This window comes from Sus scrofa, chromosome 4, assembly GCF_000003025.6.
Source record: "Sus scrofa isolate TJ Tabasco breed Duroc chromosome 4, Sscrofa11.1, whole genome shotgun sequence".
NCBI classification, from domain to species: Eukaryota; Metazoa; Chordata; class Mammalia; order Artiodactyla; family Suidae; genus Sus; species Sus scrofa.
In genome coordinates this window covers 123,207,656-123,225,364 of record NC_010446.5, presented here as the reverse complement: position 1 = coordinate 123,225,364, position 17,709 = coordinate 123,207,656, and the positions used below count along the sequence as shown (strand labels likewise).

At 56.0% G+C, this 17,709-nt stretch overlaps 1 protein-coding gene across 1 annotated transcript in view; it reads right to left on the bottom strand.

The window, feature by feature from the left end:
* The window catches only part of ABCA4 (ATP binding cassette subfamily A member 4), a 130,325-nt gene that overhangs the window by 107,680 nt on the left and 4,936 nt on the right, over positions 1-17,709 (bottom strand). Inside the window, 5 exon segments of the mRNA XM_021090184.1 lie at positions 176-373; positions 4,634-4,761; positions 11,122-11,261; positions 13,932-14,073; positions 15,175-15,268. Coding sequence (XP_020945843.1) covers positions 176-373; positions 4,634-4,761; positions 11,122-11,261; positions 13,932-14,073; positions 15,175-15,268 — 702 coding nt within the window.

The following is a 17,709-nucleotide window of genomic DNA, read 5'->3' as shown; positions in this document are numbered from 1 at the left end:
CTGGAAATGCTATCAGCCGACTCTTGGACCTTCGGAGACTCTCTTGTCTTATCTTGAACAGGGACTGTCTCGAACACCAGGCCCACACTGATCCCTGAGCCCCGAGGGCTTTCGCCCCCAGGCCCTGCTGCCTCCAGGAAGTACCTCCGGGGAGAGCAGCCGGATGCTGCCTTACCACACGGAAGAGCTTGAAGACGTCCACGTTGGCGTACAGAGTGTCTTCCATCCACTGCAGGGCCCCCTGGGAGAGGGGGCACAAGGCCTCTCGCACTGCTGGCACCCCGCGGCGCTGCGGGAAGATCAGGAAGCGCTCCAGGAGGGCCTCGCTGCAGGCGATGTCCCTCAGCACCAGGTCTGGGACTCCGTGAGCAAACTGCAGGGAGGAGAAGCAGCGCTGGCAACTGCCGTGGCAGAGAGCACCGGCCCCCCAAAGCTGTCCACGTCCCCACCCACAGAACCCATGAAGAGGTTACGTGGCACGGCGGGGGCAGTTAGGATGGGGGTGCAATTCAGCTGGCTCATCTGCAGACTTTGAAACAGGGACATTATTCTGGATTGCCTGGGAGACTCCAATGTCATCGCAGGGGTCCTTTAAATGTGGAAGAGGGAGGCAGAGGCCCCACAGTCAGGGTAGTTCCGTGTGGCTGAGACTGGCCAGGCCACTCGGCTGGCCTCGAGGATGAAGGGAGGCTGCCAGCCAAGGAAGGCAGACAGTCTCTTAGCAGCTAGAAAGGTCAGAAAATGGATTTTCCTCTAGATCCCTCAGTACGGACTTTCAGATTCTACCTCTAGAATCATAAAATAGTAAATCTGTGTTGTCTTAAGCCATGAGGTTTGTGGTAATTTGTCACAGCGGCCATGGAAAACAAATACACTCCCAAACCTCATTTTAACAGAGAGGCTTTAAATTTGAGCCAGCCCTTCTTAGCTCATGATGCTGAGGGACCATCCGGACCAGCTCCCTGCAGCTGACGTGGAGGAGTAAGTAGAATGCATGTGGGGTGACAGCAAATGACCAACCCCGTCCTTTCTCACCAGATTTAGCAGATGAAAAGACTGGATGCCCAGTTAAAGTTGCACTCCAGATAAACAGTGAACAAATTTTGGTACAAGCATGTCCTAAATCAAGTCAAATGGGACATCCTTAGGCCGAAAAATTGTTGTTTATCCAAAATTCAGATTTAGCCAGGCCCCTGTATCTTCTCTGACGACGTGAACCCCTAGAGAGCCCACGGCCTACAGCTCCCGTGGAACATGCGGACGGTGACGCCCGAAGCACGAGCCTCAGAACGGCCTCCAGAGGCTGCGGCGGCCTCGGCCCTGGCCAGCGATCCTTGTCCACCTGGCACGGTAGCTGGCCTCCCAGAGTCCTGGACCCCCAGCAGCGGACAAAACCCTAAATGCCATGAACAGAACAGGGTCACACGCTTCCCTGGCTCCAGTCCCACAGCTTCTAACGATCCTCGGGCTGGAGAACAGAGTGAGGAGGGGCCGCCACCCCTGCGTGGCAAGTGTCCAGGCCACACCCGGAAGCCCAGTCCCTAAGAGAGGCCCGGGGCACAGCTGACGGGGGGGGGGGGGGGTTGGAGTGGACTCTGTCAATCAGGGGCCTGAAATGGGGCTCAGGCGCCCACCCAGCCTTCCTGTTCTCTTCATACCTCACTTCTTATCTCCAGGCAAAACCTCACCCCAACTCTACTCCCAGAGTCTAAGGCGCGTTGAGGTGGAGGGAATTAATAAGCTCATTTCGTCCAAACCGCTAACATCCCCGAGGAGAGGAGTGATGGGGGAGGGCTTAGGTGACTTGAGAAGGTTACACAACAGGCTTGGGGGGTGGGGGGAAGCTGGGACACCACAAAGGTGCCACTCATTCTCTCAATGCCCGGTCACCGGGTCCCCATTCTGCAGGGATTAGGACAGTTACCCGGGATACAGAGAGAATAAGATGAATTTTCTGCCCTGCGAATAGCTCACAGACTAGCTGGAAATGCAGGCACTTCAAGAGCAGTAACTGCTAGATTGAACATAGTGAAACCAGAGCACAGAAGAGGGAGTGTTGAGAATTGCTAGTAAAAATCACTGGTATTTATTGAGTGTTTACTATGTGTCAGGCACTATTCTGAGTGCTTTAACTCTTTTAAGCCCCACACTCTCGTCTGTGGTAGCCCTTCCATTATCTCCGTTTTACAAATGAGGGAGACCGCACAGAGTGGTTAAGCAGCTTGCAGTTACCTGTGGGACCCTGCTGAGGTGTGTGCTTAATCCTTACCTGTAGGGGAAGGGAGGGGCGGGGCCAAGAAGGGAAGGTACAAACCCTTGCTCGGAGGAGGGACCACGTGAGCTGGGCCTGGGGCGAAGGGGCGTGGTAAGGGATGGGCCCGGGAACTGGGCCCCTCTGCTGTCGAATAATTCCCTAAATGGGGAGCGGGTGGTGCAATTCCCTTTGGTGCTGTGCTCAGACCCACTCCAGGCAGAGGACTAGCCGCCAATCCGGAGGGTAAAGTACCAAACCCTGGGAATGATGAGGATGGTCAGTTAGAAGGCTGCAAGCCACAGGCAGCTGTTCAAGTTTAAAGTCATTGAAATTAAGTAACTTTTAAAATTCAGGGCCTCAGCTGCCCGAGCCCCATTTCAAGTGCCCACCAGCCATGTGGGGCTAGCGGCTACCCTACAGACAGCACAGAGAGAACGCTGCCATCACGGGAGGAAGTTCCAGGGGACGGTTCTGTCCAGGAGTCATGGAGCTGGATGAAGAGAGGTGGAGACCAGGAGGAAGGCACTCGGGCCATCAGGCTGAGAAGCGGGGAGGGCACGAGGCGTGGAGGGAACCGGGTCCACGTGACTGGCCTCTGGAGTGAAGAAGCTGGGCTCCCTCGTAAGCGCTGTGTTTTGCTGATCAGAGAAGCATCAGCTCATCAGAGCCAGTACCACTAAACAGAGGCACAGCCCAAGGACCCCGGCCCTGTCTTCTGAACATGAGAGGCCTCGGCCCCGGTGCCAGCCACGCAGCCACTAGAGGTCCAAATGTCACGTAGATGAGGCCCTGGAAAGAAATTTCCCCGAAATTCCTGCCCTTATCTCCATCTCCCTTTTATTACCAACTGGAAGTCATTGCAGGCATTTCCAGGACTTGAGTTTTATGAGCTCAAGACAAAGCAGAGGGGAAAGTGAGCAAGCAATGCTGCCCCCCAGGGTTGGGGCGGGAGGGGAGCCAGGTGGCCTGAGCCCAAGGGCGAGGTTGGAGTGCACTGCAGCCGGGCTGGGCACCCCTGGGGCCAGGCACCAAGGGCCTGGACGTGCTTCCTCGGGGCCGAACCTTGGCTCCCCTCATCTAGTTTCGGAGAAAACCTTTTCAGTGAAGCCAGAAAAGCAAGTATGGGCTTCTCCACTGCTGGGCAGTGAACAAGCTGGAAAACCCCCACAAGAGAGCCAAGCTTCCGCGGGCAGGCAGGTACCCTCCCTTCTCTGGGCTCGGCCAGTGTCCCATGAGGCCTGTGGCTTGGGACCATTCTGCTTCCGTCCCTGTCTCCCGAGGCGCCTGGAGGAGGTGCCTCCTGGCCAGGAGAGGCGGGTGGTGTCTGAGCTACACCCCCACTTATCATGTGTCCCCCTGGGCTCCTCACTCTGGGACCCACCCCCGGATGCTGGGCCAGGAGCCTCTGCGGCTAAGACGGGGCCTGAGGATCTGCTCTGGTCCCTGCCGATGCCACCGGAGAGCCGCCGAAGGAGGGAGGAGCACCGGGCCAGGAACGCGAAGCCCTGGGCTCCGGCTCCGACGGTCCGAGCGCTACCTCAGGGCCAGGCGCTTCGGCCTCCCCATCTCGGGATTCACGTGAGGAGCGCGGGCGCTGGCAGAGGTGAAGGGCGTATGTTGGTGGAAGAAACCTCTGGAGAGATACAGATCATGGAAACAGGTGACATCGGTGCGGTGGGGGCAGGGAGAGAAGGCGTTTGCCGAGCGAGCGATGAGAACAAGCGGCCCAGGAAGTCGGCGGTCAGGTCTCCGCACAGCCCTCACCAGGCTCTGCGACCCCGCAGCCAGCTCGGCACGTGCCGATCCCCGGCTTTGCCTGTTCCCTGGCCAGGACGCTCTCTCAGGCACGTGCTCAAACGCCATCTCCTCGGGAAGGCCTTCCCTGACCAGCACACTTAAAACGGCCCCCCAGTCCCTCCCTGACTCCCACCCCCAGACTCCCTCGCAGCCCTTCCACAACCTGCAAGCGCTCGGCACCCCCCGGGGAGTGTGAGCTCCTGGGAGGCAGGAGCACCCTCGTGTGGGTGCGTATTCTGGACGCACCACGCCCCTAGGTTTTGGGTGAATACACGAATAAACCTCAGCCTCCTCTGCTATAAAAGGAGCTTGAGCCCCGGGATCTCTAAGGTGCCTTCCAGTCCTAAACGTCGGAGCCGTGTCAAGTGGTGCCCGGATCTGTGCCGCTTCAGAATCCCGAGATGGGAGGGCTCAGTGTCGCCCCCCTGCCCCGTGACCCCAGGTCTTCTCCTGAGTGTGTGGCATGAATCACGGGCTCTAATGAGAAAGCACAAAGGGCAAAGCCCCAAGGCCGCCCTGGCTTTCTCAGGCTCCGAGCCCACCCCTCCCTCCCCCAGGGACCACTCCCCACCGACATCCCACCTGCTCTGGATGGACTTGGGAGTTGATGAGAAGGTCGATAACCGAGTCCGACAGGCCGATGTTCTTCGTGAGAAACAGTGTCAGGGTCTCCTCGTCTTTCAGGACATCCCGAATCCGTATTCCCCGTCCTACGCATGCATGGAAGAAAGAGCAGGGTGTTGAATGGGAGCCGGGGCACGAAAGGGAGACCGTCCAGATCCAATCTCTAACTTGACTCTCGCAAGAAGGCTCTGCCCTTGGGTCCCCTGGCTCAGGCCCCTCCCGTCGGCAGCCGCTCCGGAAGCAGATGGGCAGAGGCACAGGGCGAGAGAGCACAGGGCAGACCAAGCTGGCTCAGGGCAGGGGGCATCAGAGGCTTTGTGGAGTGGGATGTGGACAATGGGGGTGGGGGGAGCAGTCATTTTGTCCCCCTGGGAATATGTGGCAACGTCTGGAAACAATTTTGGTTGTCATTAACTGGGAGAAGTTCTAGAGGGGAGGGGACCAGGGACATGGCCACGCCGCCCTCAACGCACAGGGCCACCTCCCCTCCCTGACACAACAAAGAACGGCCTGGCTCAAGTGGCCAGCCGTGCTGAAGCTGAGAAACCCTGGTGCAGAACTGGAGGAGACAGGTGTCCTGCCCCGGGACTGCTGCCACGGGGTGTTCCTGTCATCTCAGCTATGGCTCTAAGCTCAGGACATGGACCTATGGGGCTGTCTGGAGCAAGAGAATCTTCAACTGGGGAAAGGGCGGTGGCTGATGCGTTGCCTGGGCTTGCAGTTTATGCCCTGATCAGCCCAGGCACGTTCTTTCCAGCTCCACTCAAAGCCCGCTGGGAGGAGACATTTCTTTATAAGGAAGCACAAAAGACCCTAACAGTGAACCTGACCGTGGGGCAAGGGCCTGGACTTCTGCCTCCCAGAACGGTGGTGGGGAGGCGGGTGACTTGGGATAAGCAAAGTTAAGTGCTTAGCTCCCAACTCAAAAAATGCATTAATATTAGTCTTACCCGTCCCAGGAGACTCACAGCCACCCCTCTGCCTGCGTCCAGGGCCAGCACAGCCTCAAGTAGGCCACTGCTACAGTCCATGAGGCACCAGCCAGAGAAAATACTTATGAAATGATTTCAACATGAAGGAGAAGCATTTGGGTTTTGTGAAAATGCTTATTTCTATACCCCAACTTCTCTGGGAGGCTGGTTGCGTGTGTGTGTGCGTGCGTGTGTGTGTGCGTGCGTGCGTGTGCGTGTGCGTGTGTGTGTGTGTGTGTCTTTTTAGGGCCGCACCTGTGGCATATGGAGGTTCCCAGGCTAGGGGTCGAACTGGAGCTGCAGCCGCTGGCCTACCCACAGCAATGCCAGTTCTGAGCCGCGTCTGTGACCTACACCACAGCTCATGGCAACACGAGATGCTTAACCCACTGAGCAAGGCCAGGGATCGAACCTGCCACCTCATGGTTCCTCGTCAGATTCGCTTCCCCTGCACCACAACAGGAACTCCTCTTAGTTCTTCTTTATAAAACGCTGATCATCAAATGCCCCCGCCCCTCCAGGTTCTGACACCACAGTGCCCATCTTTCCCTCCCCAAGTTCTCCCCTCAGCGGGCGGTCAGGAGGCCCAGCCCCCTGAGTGCTTGACAGCCTCTCCTCATGGTCAGGTTGTACATGCTCTGTCCACCTCGATGCTGCTGCTACTTTCCTCTTGAAAGGGGACGGGCTAACCAAAGGCCTGCCCGTGCCGCTGGGGAAGGGGAACCAGCCCCGGGCCTCTCCTGCCACGCTGGGTCGCCCTCAGTGTTGTTCCACCAGCTAGCCCGGTATCACTAACTTTGGCACAGGAAAAGCCCAAAGCCTTAGGGGCACCTGACAACAGAGTCCCTTTATCTTCGGAGGATGCAACATTCCAAGACACCCAGCGGAGGCCCCACACCCCAGATAGCACCAAGCCCCATATAGACTATGTTTCTTCCTATACATAAAACTTATAAATTAGGCACAGTAAGACAACATCCAAATTGCCAGCATCACTAGGCTTGCACCTTGGGGCCATGACTAAGCAAAATACGGGTGACGTGCACATAAGCACAGCAATACTGCAACAGGTCACCTGGTAACCTAGACGGCTGCCAAGTGGCTAATGGGCAGCACACCGGCCAGAGGGATGCTTCCTGTCCTGGGTGGAAGAGCGTGAGCTTCCATCGTGCTGCTCAGAACAGCGCTCAGTTTAAAATTTAGGAGTTATTTCTGGAACTTTCCATTTAATATTTTTGGACTGTGGTTGACCTCGGGTACCTGAAACCGCAGATCAGGTGGGGCAGGGGGACCACCCCACGGGAGGGGGCGTGGTTCTGGAGGGGGGCTGCTCTCTTTCCTTCTTGCCTTCCTGCCTTTTTGATAATTTAAGTCCTTTTGTCTTCCAGCCTCGGCATCCATTCTCCTTCCCCTCGGGCACCAGCTCAGTTGCTCTTCTCCAAATCACTTCTTTGTGTACAGCATTCTGCTGTATCCTCTGGCCTCCGGCAACACAACCTCCAACACATGCGCGCGCGCGCACACACGCACACAGAGCGTCTTGAGAATAGGGGGCTACTTCTTATCCTGCTTTTACCACACACCCCATCGCGCTGAGCAATTGCCTGGCAGTTTGGGGCACAGAGATGTAAGCCTCCACGTCACCTCTGTCTGACGCCCAGCATGAGGGCCTGACATGGCATCAGGGCCTTGGTGAGTGTCTGCAATGACAGGAGACACACAAGACACCTGTTGGCAGAGAGTCAGGGCCCCACCTGGCTGTTTACCCCTCCGTTGGTCTCTCACTCCCTCCCCTGACCTTACAAACACATGCCTCGCTGGGCAGAAAGCACATGAAACAGGGGAACCTGGGAGGGACTTCTCACCCAGGTGGCTGGGCTGCCTGGCCCTGGGGAGAAGGGGCTGGACGTGCTGTCCCACACACCTGGGGGTGGGGCCCCCGAAGGAAGAGCCTGCCGCCCAGGGTGTAAGCAGTGGCCGATACCAGACAGAAGCTCCCCTAGACTCCCGAGGGAGAATGTGAACTGGGGGCCTGAGGAAAGAAAAATAAACGCCGTTTAAAATGCGGTTCTTCTTGTTCTTTCCTGGGAAGATGAGAGGCTGGGGGAGGGCCGCCGAGCCCCGGAGCTGGGGGAGCTGGGGGAGCTGGGGGAGCTGGGGGAGCTGGGGGAGCTGGCGGGAGGGGAGGGAGGGGAGCCAGGAGAGCGCGCCTGGGGCTCAGGGGAAGAAGGCGCTTGAGGATGATTGAGAGATGACTGGGAGCCGGCGGAGCTGGCTCGGGGGGAGGGGCGCGGGGCTTCGCGCTGCTCTTTTACCATTAATCCTCCTCTGCCGAGAATGCAGCACGACAGGTTTGCTCGGAGAGGAAAAGGCCCTGGGTCACTGCTGGCACACCTTCCCAGGTGACCGCGGACAACAGGCAAAGGCACGCACCAGCCACAGCTGCCCACCCCACTTTCAGGGCTTAATCCTCTGCTGCTTTTGATTTGGGGCTGAGGATTCAGTGACCCCCCCCCGCCCCCGCCCCGTGTCCCCAGGACAGACTCTGTCTCCAGTGAGCCCCCCCAGGTGACCCCAGGACAGGCTCTGTCTCCAGTGAGCCCCCCCCAGGTGACCCCAGGACAGGCTCTGTCTCCAGTGAGCCCCCCCCAGGTGACCCCAGGACAGGCTCTGTCTCCAGTGAGCCCCCCCCAGGTGACCCCAGGACAGGCTCTGTCTCCAGTGAGCCCCCCCAGGTGACCCCAGGACAGGCTCTGTCTCCAGTGAGCCCCCCCCCAGGTGACCCCAGGACAGGCTCTGTCTCCAGTGAGCCCCCCCCAGGTGACCCCAGGACAGGCTCTGTCTCCAGTGAGCCCCCCCCCCAGGTGACCCCAGGACAGGCTCTGTCTTCAGGGAGCGCCCCCAGGTGACCCCAGGACAGGCTCTGTCTCCAGTGAGCCCCCCCCAGGTGACCCCAGGACAGGCTCTGTCTCCAGTGAGCCCCCCCCAGGTGACCCCAGGACAGACTCTGTCTCCAGGGCCTACAGGCTTCGGTGCCCGTCTGGAAGTCCCTCAGAGACTGTGTCCCTTTACTTGAGGAGGTGCCCTTTCCCCCTCACAGCCACCAGGTCAGGACTTCTGCCGTCTGTGTTCTCAGCCCTGATCCGTGCAGAGCCTGGTTGGCCTTCCTGGACCCCAGCTCCCCAGACCCCGAAGCTGCTCTCAGGAAGGAAAGGCTCCCCCCGGCCTGAGGGCGGCAGAAGGAACGTCCGTGCGACCCCTCAAAACTCGTCCTGGGTGGCGCTGGCAAGGGGGGATCTGGGCTCCCACGCGCAAGCTCCGAAGACCACAGAGAGCGTGTGGTTTGGAAGGACTTCGTCCACCCTTCCTCCCGGCCGGACTCCGCGGGACCGGCAGACGGCAGGAAGTGGCCGCGGGATGAACGGGCTAGACGTCCTCCAGGGGAGGAAGGCCCGTGTCCCCGTCGGCTTTTCCGACCTCGGAAACAAACGCTTCCCCACCTTTCTTTCTTTATGATTAAAACGCGGACCGTGTTCACACCACACAAAGCCCTTCACGCTTGAGCTGGATAAACTCGTCCAGAAACGCGAAGAAGCTAGTGTGTGCGGCCTGGGGTTGCTGCGTGAAGCACACGCATTGCTAGTTCTGAGAGAATCAGGCCGGAGGGGAGCAGTCGTAAGGCTCCCCGCTCCCGGCCTGTCTCTCATCAGTCCAGCGGGAACGGGGAGAAGGGGGCGCTCCTGTCTCTTTGACGCCTCCCTGCTTCCCTCCACTGGCCCCCGGCACGGTCACTGTTCCCTCGGTCCTTCCACTTCTGCTGGGAGCCCCGGGGGAGGGCACCGGTCTCCCCATCTCTCTGTGCCCAGGACCAGCACCCTGCCGGCTCCCTGGGCACTCACCTAACTCTGCTGCACGGTGGGTGAGGAGCCCTGGTGGCTGGTATGTACCCTTCTCCCTGAGCAGGAGCTGCTCTGTCCAGCCCCTCCCATCCCCTAGGCCATCCCCTCCCTCCTCCTCCTCCTCCAAGGTCATCCTGATGTCACCTCCCCATCTGTATCCTAGAGCAGCAGTACACCCCTGCCTTCACAGCCTCTCAGCCCCAGCACCGAACCACCTCCCCACCTGGCAGCCTTTTCCCCACGCCCAGGACGGCAGTAACCCTGGGGTCCTGGCAGGCTTGTTCCCTCCTAGCTGCACATTTGCCCCCGCAGGGGGATGGGGGGCTGCTGTCATGCCAGTCTCTCCGGCCACCTACAGAGGAGCCTGTGGTGCAGGTGAAAACCACTCGACATTACCTTTGCTCTAAAAAGAGATGCTGGAGGTGTCCTCCTGTGGCCCAGCGAGTTAAGGACCCCATGCTGTCCCTGCAGCAGCTTGGGTCACTGCTGTGGGGCAGGTTTGACCCCTGGCCAGGGAGCTTCCACATGCCATGGGTGCGGCCAAAAGATAAGAATAAAGAGAGAGGGGGGGGGATGTTGGAGCAGTTCCTGGGCTGGGTTTTGCTTGTCTCTGGTCCTTCCCCTGGGAAGGAGGGAGCTCCCCACCTGCCCTCCTCCCCTCTGGCCTCCAAGGGGCTCTCCCCCGACCCACAGCCTCAGAGCCCATCCAGCCTGGCCTCGAGGTCACCTCCTACCCCGAAAACCTCAGCTCCACTTCAACCCCCACGGCCACACCTGGGGGCTTGTTCTCATCCGTCCTGTGTGCCTTTGAAATCCTGAGTTCGCTTCGCACATTTCACGTTCTGACCACGGCCGCCGTCAATCTTTGCCTCCAGCTCTATTCTCGGCCCTTAAACAGGGTCACGGAACCCTCCGAGAGCTCTGTGCTCTTGCCCCGCTCTTTTCCCCTGGGCAAGGGCAGTGCTTCTGGCGTCACGTCCGTCCTTATGCAGCCTGGACGTGATCTGCGTCGTCCAGTCACCACCCTCACCCCCTGGCCTCCTGGGCCCGCTGAGGCACCTCCCTGCTGTCCCCAGCCCTGCATCCCCTACTCCGCACCTGTCCTGCCTCAGGCCCTGGGATGCTGGGTATTGCCAGAAGAAATCGAACGACTGTATGTATTTATGTCATGAGGCACATGTGCTCCGACCTCCCCGGATCCTTACTGCTACTTGGCATTGTTTCCACCTGGTCCTGGGCAGCTCGCTCTCGAGGACGCTGCAAAATTGTTCTGCACCTTTCCCATGCTCCACAGCTCCACCCTGCACCCACCCCGGACCTGGCCTCATACTCCCTGGGGCATCGTCTCCTCCGCATTCTCCTTCTGTCTCTGGACTTACGTGGATGACACCTTCCCTGCCCTCCTTGCCAGCTTCCCACCTGCAAGTCCGGCAGGAAGAGGAGTTCTCGCCAAGGGAAGCCTCTCGATCCCATCCCTTCCTACATCCTCTTTTCCCACCAAATGTCCGCACGCTCTCCTGTATCTTCAGTCTCTGATGGAGCAGGCCATAGCTTAGAGCGCGGAAGCCCACCTCACCTGCAATCCTCTCAGGGTGCGTCCGGAGGGTGTTCATGAGTTGGGACAAGGTGCGGAGTTCTGTCCAAACCTGGCCGAGGTGCTGGCTCTCTGGTGCTTCTATGAGGAGTTCTTGAAGATCTCGATATACCCTTGCCAAGCTAGGAGAGAGACAGAGCCTCATCCGTAAAGACATAGCTGTCCTTCTAGTAATGATGACGATGATGACAGTAAAAACCATACTTTGTGTGATTTTTTTTTTTTTTTGGTCTTTGTCTTTTTTGCCTTTTCTAGGGCCACTCCCGCGGCATATGGAGGTTCCCAGGCTAGGGGTCGAATCGGACCTGTAGCCACCAGCCTACGCCACAGCTCACGGCAACGCTGGATCCTTAACCCACTGAGCAAGGCCAGGGATTGAACCCACAACCTTGTGGTCCCTAGTCGGATTCGTTAACCACTGTGCCACGACGGGAACTCCCTTTGCGTGATTTTTAAAGATGCCACCTGCTTGACCTAGCAACTACATTCTTATCCTCTCAATGCTGCCAAGGCAGAAGGAGGAAGACATTTTCACTTCTTTATACGTGCAAGATAACAGACGGGGGCAGTTGGCAATTTGTTGTCAAGAGTCTTCCAACTTTGCAGCGACCCCATCCTCTTGTATTTCCCATCCCAAGAAGCCTTAACCAGGATGGTACCAGGAGATATTATTGGAGGCTCTCCTCGACAGTACCCAGTTCTCTGGGACCTGCCCTTCCGGCCATTTGCGCTTGATCCACGAGGTCCTCCCTGCACCCGTGCCCACTCACATGCCCCCACACGTCCCCAAGGCTGACTGGACAAGGGAATGAAGCTGGACCAAGCAGATTTGCTGCCTGGAGTCGGAACGGTATCAGGGATGCTCTTCTGATGGCCCAAGCTGAGGCACCATGACCTGGGTAACTAGCGCCAGCCCAGGCACTGAGAAGCAGGGGGCACTGGTCCATGGAGAGAGGCAAATGGAGTAGATGCCCAGAGGAGGCAGAGAGGCTGGACCTTACAGGCTCAGGTGGGAAGGAGCAGCTCCCGAAGGCTCTGCAGTTCTTGTTCTGTTCCCTGAGACCTGCCTTGCTTCTTGTAGCTTTTTAAGAAGGGCTGGTGTCCAAATCGCCTCTTTCCTTCTGAGGCTTAAACTTGTTTAAGTGCATTTCTGTGTCATGATTGCAAATGAATCTTGAAAAAGCCAATGTTGCACTATAATGTGTGCATGAAACATGGAGCCCAGATTTCCTGGTTCAAACGCTGCGTAAGCGGGAAGCCCTCTCTCCTACCCCGCTCCTCCCTCCCAACCCACAGACACTCCAATCCAGTCCCACCACAGCTCACAGAGCCTCTGGGAGATGTCTCCAAGGCCTCCCCCGATCCCACTGAGTGACTCATGGGATTGCTCAGGATGGGCAGATGTTTCTCTGGTACCTCAAGGTGGCTCAAGCTTGAAAGTATGATTATAGGTTAAAGCTTCCAGGTGGTTGGTGTTTGCAGCCATGGGAGCCCAGCGAAAATGTCATCTGCTGACTTTCTCAGGAAGACGAGGGTTCTATCTTCCTAGAATCCAGGGGTCAGCAATCACAGACTTGTGGACAGCACTGTCTCTGCCACCACTACTCAACTCTGCCACTGCAGGGCAAAAGCAGGTGCTGTTTCTTCCCAGTGGGAGAGATGGCCTCTGAACATTGGGCTGACCTACCGAACATTCTTTTCCTTTCCGTCAAAATGCAGTTTTGTCCTGGAGGAATTATATCCAGCTCTCCTCTAAGGGAAGACCTGGAGAAACCAAGTATCTCAGTTTCCATCTGACTTGATATTTATACAAGCAGGTGAGGCCTGCTCCCTAACAAGCCCTTGTTGGTGACCTTGCGTGTAAGCTACAAGCTGTGGTTCAAGGTCATCCTAGTGAGTGAAGGACAACCCTGTCCCTATCCCTGAGACTCTGTCTATAGAACATGCTACATCAAGTCCTCCTGTCCTGCTCTGACAGGGATTCCAAAAATAGATCCACTTCTTATGGGATTTGACTTGAAATCTGACCAGAGGTTAACCTGGAGTCCACAGTCCCCTGAAATCACATGCACAGTCTAATAACATTTGGTGTGTGGGGGCGTATGTGTGTGTGTCCATTTTTCCTGGGAGAGGGGCCATCAGCATCTCAGAAGGTCTCCACCCCCCAGATTAGGAACCACTGCCCTCAAACAACATCCTAGGATTTTGCCCACCAAGAAGACTGGTAGCATGTATGACAGAGGATTTGGAAATTATCTCTTTCTTCCATGAAGCCAACTTCACCTCGTAAACCTTTCATTCCCGGACATTTTTCTCAGCCTTTAGATGTCCAAGAAGGCTTTTCAAGGCACAGAGATCTGTCAGAGTTGATCCAGGGTGGAAAGGGATAGAAGAAAACAGAGAGGGAACTGCACAAGCAGAGGCCGTGGACACACCTCCGCAGGGTGCTGACATCAGACTGCAAGTCACACCCTGGGGATACGAGGACCAAGCACCATGTGGCCTTAGTTTGAAGCTTTTTCCCCAAGTTCCCTGACAGATGATAGAATGCTGCAGAGAGGGAACACGCCCTGCTCCTTCGAGTTTAAGGTTTCAGCAAGCCACAAAAACACTCATTCGGCCTCACATGCTCTGTGTGCACACACCTGCTCTCCCACATGCCTGTTCTCCCACACACCTGCACTCCACACACCTGCTCTCCCACACACCTGCACTCCCACACACCTGCTCTCCCCAGCAAGAATAAGGGGTGTACAGCTTCCTCCCCCTGGGGTGGGAATCTCAGCACTTACATGGAGTTATTATAGTTTGACACAATTCCAGGAGATTCTCCTGGGGTGGGACTTTGAAAACAAGGATTGTTCACATTGCAGAAAATTCCTTGGAGCCATGGCAGCATTCCTGCTGAGGGCATCGCCTTGTTGGGAAAATGGCCTTTAAGACAGGAAATGAAGACCAGGAGTTAGTCACTGACACTAAGTAGGACCCAGGCCCTAGGAGCTGGAATAGCTGCAGGAAGGAGTCCCCCCACCCCCGACCCCCCAGTGCTTTCTTCATTGAAGAAGCCAGAGCATCTCATGTACGCCAGGCCCTGTGCTGGGTGCCGGAGACAAGGTCTCTTCTCTAAGCTACCAGCAGAGTGGGGAGTCGGACAAATGCTCCAGTAGAGCCACGGACAAAAGTGCGAAGGGGGCACAGAGGAGAGGCACATCATTCGGGGGGCGGGGAGGGGTGGGGGATGTTAGCTCAAGAAGCCACCATGAATTGCGGAGGCTGGAGGAGGAGAAGAGGTTTATCTCTGCCTTTGACAACTGTGTACCGAGCATCTACCCCCAAGCAGACAAGAGGGGTGCAGTTTACGGGCTCCTTGCGGGAAGGGGTAAAGAAGCGAGAATTTGATGGACAGAAGGCTGATTCAGAACTTGAGGCCCCAAACTCATGAACAAGAGGATGAGGAACAAGAATAGGGGACCAAGCAGCTATGCGTAACTCCTGGGGCCCCCACATCAGCTGCCTTGAGCCAGAAGATGTCATCCTGGCCAGAAACCAGATGAGGGTTTTCTCTGAGGGGTCTAGAGGAAGAGAAGCACTCGCAGGCTCCTCCTAAGGCCCAGGACACCTCTGGGGTCCAAGAAATATTATATTATTAACATATTATTTTGTGTCCCGCCTCGTTTTTCTTTAGCACCATGTCTAACATATCCCTAGACTGTCTCCAAAATATTTCAAAAGGCTCATCTATAATCTGCTCCCTTTAAAACTAGTAAGAGTGTAGGTACAGGAAAAAAAAAATACTCCAAAAAACAATTAAACAATTTTTCAGTGACGACATGCAAGTATTTGCATAGAATATACAGAATTTAAAAGTTAGTTTGCATAATGCCTTTGAGTCTATTTTTTCTGCATTGTAGGCATGACATGATGATGAGCAGATCCAATTCTGGCACCCCCAACCCCCCAAATCCCCAAAACCTTTCTAAACAAGCAGATAGGCCTGCCAAATCTCCTCCCACCTCCAGCCCCCGTTCTGCTTACATTCGTGTTGGCTGTAGAGCGGGTTGACATTCCTTAACCAGATCAAGACCAGAAATAAAGATAAAGGCCACACGAGTTCCACTACAAAGCGAATCTGGAAAAGCAAAACAAAGAGAAAGACCAGTGAAACCTTGAGATTAGAGGCAGTATCCCCAGAGCATATACACTTGATCTCAGTGCTTGTCTGGGCCACAGGACTTCAGTCATGGGGGGGGATTTACCTCAAGGACCTCTTTCTTTCATCCTGTCTCCCACACGGCCTCGACTCTGATACACTAGACTGACAAGACTTGGTGTCCTTCTGAGCTCCTCTCTGCCTCTAATTTAGAAAATTGCCCCAGCACAGGACCTTGGCCAAAAATCAGTCAGATACATGCTTCGGTGCTTTTCAGGTGTTGCCGTGCCCATGAACGCAGATTCCGATTCTATACGGCCCCGTCGGATCTCACGTGCCCGCCAAGCTCCCAGGTAATGCTCATGCTGCAGGTGGTAAAGGCCTCCTTATGACCTCTCCTTCTGCAGAGGAGGAAACAGAGGCCCAGGGAGGGCATGACCTGTGCAGTGTCTCCTCGGCAGTGACAGCTTTGGAAGCCAAATCCAGGCTCCTGTCTCCAGGCCCAGGGCTCTGCCCTCCCCACTGCCCTGTCTTCTTCTAGTGCATCTCTGCTGACTCTGCATATGTGGCCACTGAATGAATGAATGAAGGTGCAAATGCCTCTGTGAAATACTGTGATCCACAGCCAATTCAACAGAAATCTGGGTAAACCAATGTTTTCCTTCCACAGATTGTTGTTGCTTAAAGAAACAAGAAAACAAGGCACACTGCCAGGGGATTTCACAACACTGGAAGAGGTTGCCGATACCAACATAGGATTGAAAACCGGTATTTAAATTCAGGTTCAATTTATAGTTTACGGACTCTTGAGTCCAAAGGAAGAAGGAGTTGGTTGCTGCAGCCCACACTGAGACATGGCCCATGAGAGTTGGGGGGGTTATGGTGGGGGGGAGGGCAGATATGTGTTGGGGAGTATCACAGTTCTTCTAGTCAACCCCCATGCCAGGGACCTTAGGAGGAAACTCTTAAGATTTAAGGGAGAATTTAAGCAGATGGCTAAGAATAGAAACGTGAGTACATATAGATCAGCTAGGGGCTATTCACATGGTTTTTAATTTAATCTTTGTTCCTTTCAAAGAAATGCTCTTAAACTGTCAGCAAAATGGTGGACACCTTAGCAGGTGCTCAATAAATATTCAGGTAGGTGGCGATCATGCTGTTGTAACTTTTTACGAAGTGTTTTATTCACAAAGTGTCTAGGGAGGATGTGTTAGAGGGAAAACTCACACGAACATTATGGGAAGAAGAATAGTGGATTTTTCCCTAGGGCGCTCATTTTCAGGCCTTGCCCTACACATTCTCCCACAAAAGGGCAGAACGCCAATACTGGACAAATCCCATCTGGTGTTAGAAGGGCTGACCCCACGCATATTTGATGGCCGTTCCCCCCCACCATGCAACGCAGGCAGGAGGGCAGAGGCTGTCCCCAGCAACCCTACCTGACTGCTAACAGCCTCAGCCTGTCTCGCTGGGCACTCGGCTGCCCCCGCAGCAGCCTGCACTTCCCTGTCTCATCACTGACGTCGTTTCTCCTTCGTGAAGGTGCACCCCTCCCTGGCTGTGAGCTTCCTGAGGGCAGGGACCACGTCTAGCCTTGTCACTACACCCGACACAAGGCCAAGCTTACACAAGCTTCCAAGTGCCGGGTAAATGTCAGCGGGATGAGTGAGCCTACGTCAGGACTGGTCTGGGAGGCTTCTCTGGAAAGCCGGAGGTGACTCAGGCTCCAGTCACCTACAGTGTGCAGACTTCACAAACCGCCTCCCCCAGGGACATGTATGCTGGCTTCACCTCTTCCATCCCAGGTCCTCCCTCCAGTGGGTAAGGTCGGGGAGCAAGTTCTGCAGGAGAGCAATGTGGGGTTAGGCGCAGGTGATGAAACCCCAGGTTGTTGAAACCCCAGGTTGATGAAACCAGTCCAGATGCTAGACCCTGGATCCTTCCTAAGACAACTGCTTGCAACACTGGCTTTTCCTCTAGTAAGTCAGCCACCGGCTGCCATGGAGCCAAGTCTATTTGGGAAGAGTCGGGCATCGTTAGGTGTGGACGCTGGTTTGGGAATGGGAAGACCTGTGTTAGGAATCACTTTGGGGCTGCGTCTCGGGTTTCTCATCTGTAAATGGAACTGTTTGGTCCTACAGCTTATACTGAAGGTGAAGAGTGTGTTGGTACCAGGGGTTCTTAGCCGGCTCTGCTTCCTATTAGCTGCCGTATGGCCTTGGGGAACCCCTTCGCTGGCTCCAGGCCGCAGGGTCTCATCTGCACAGCAAGAGTGACGTCAGGACCTCTCTCTGAGTAGTCGTGGGGATGAAGTGAGTTCACTGCGTAAAACGTCTAAAGCAGCATCTATGAATATGAGCCCTTTATCACTGACCTCGTGCCTCACGAGGGTCACGGGGCAGAGCAGGTGACAGCACGTG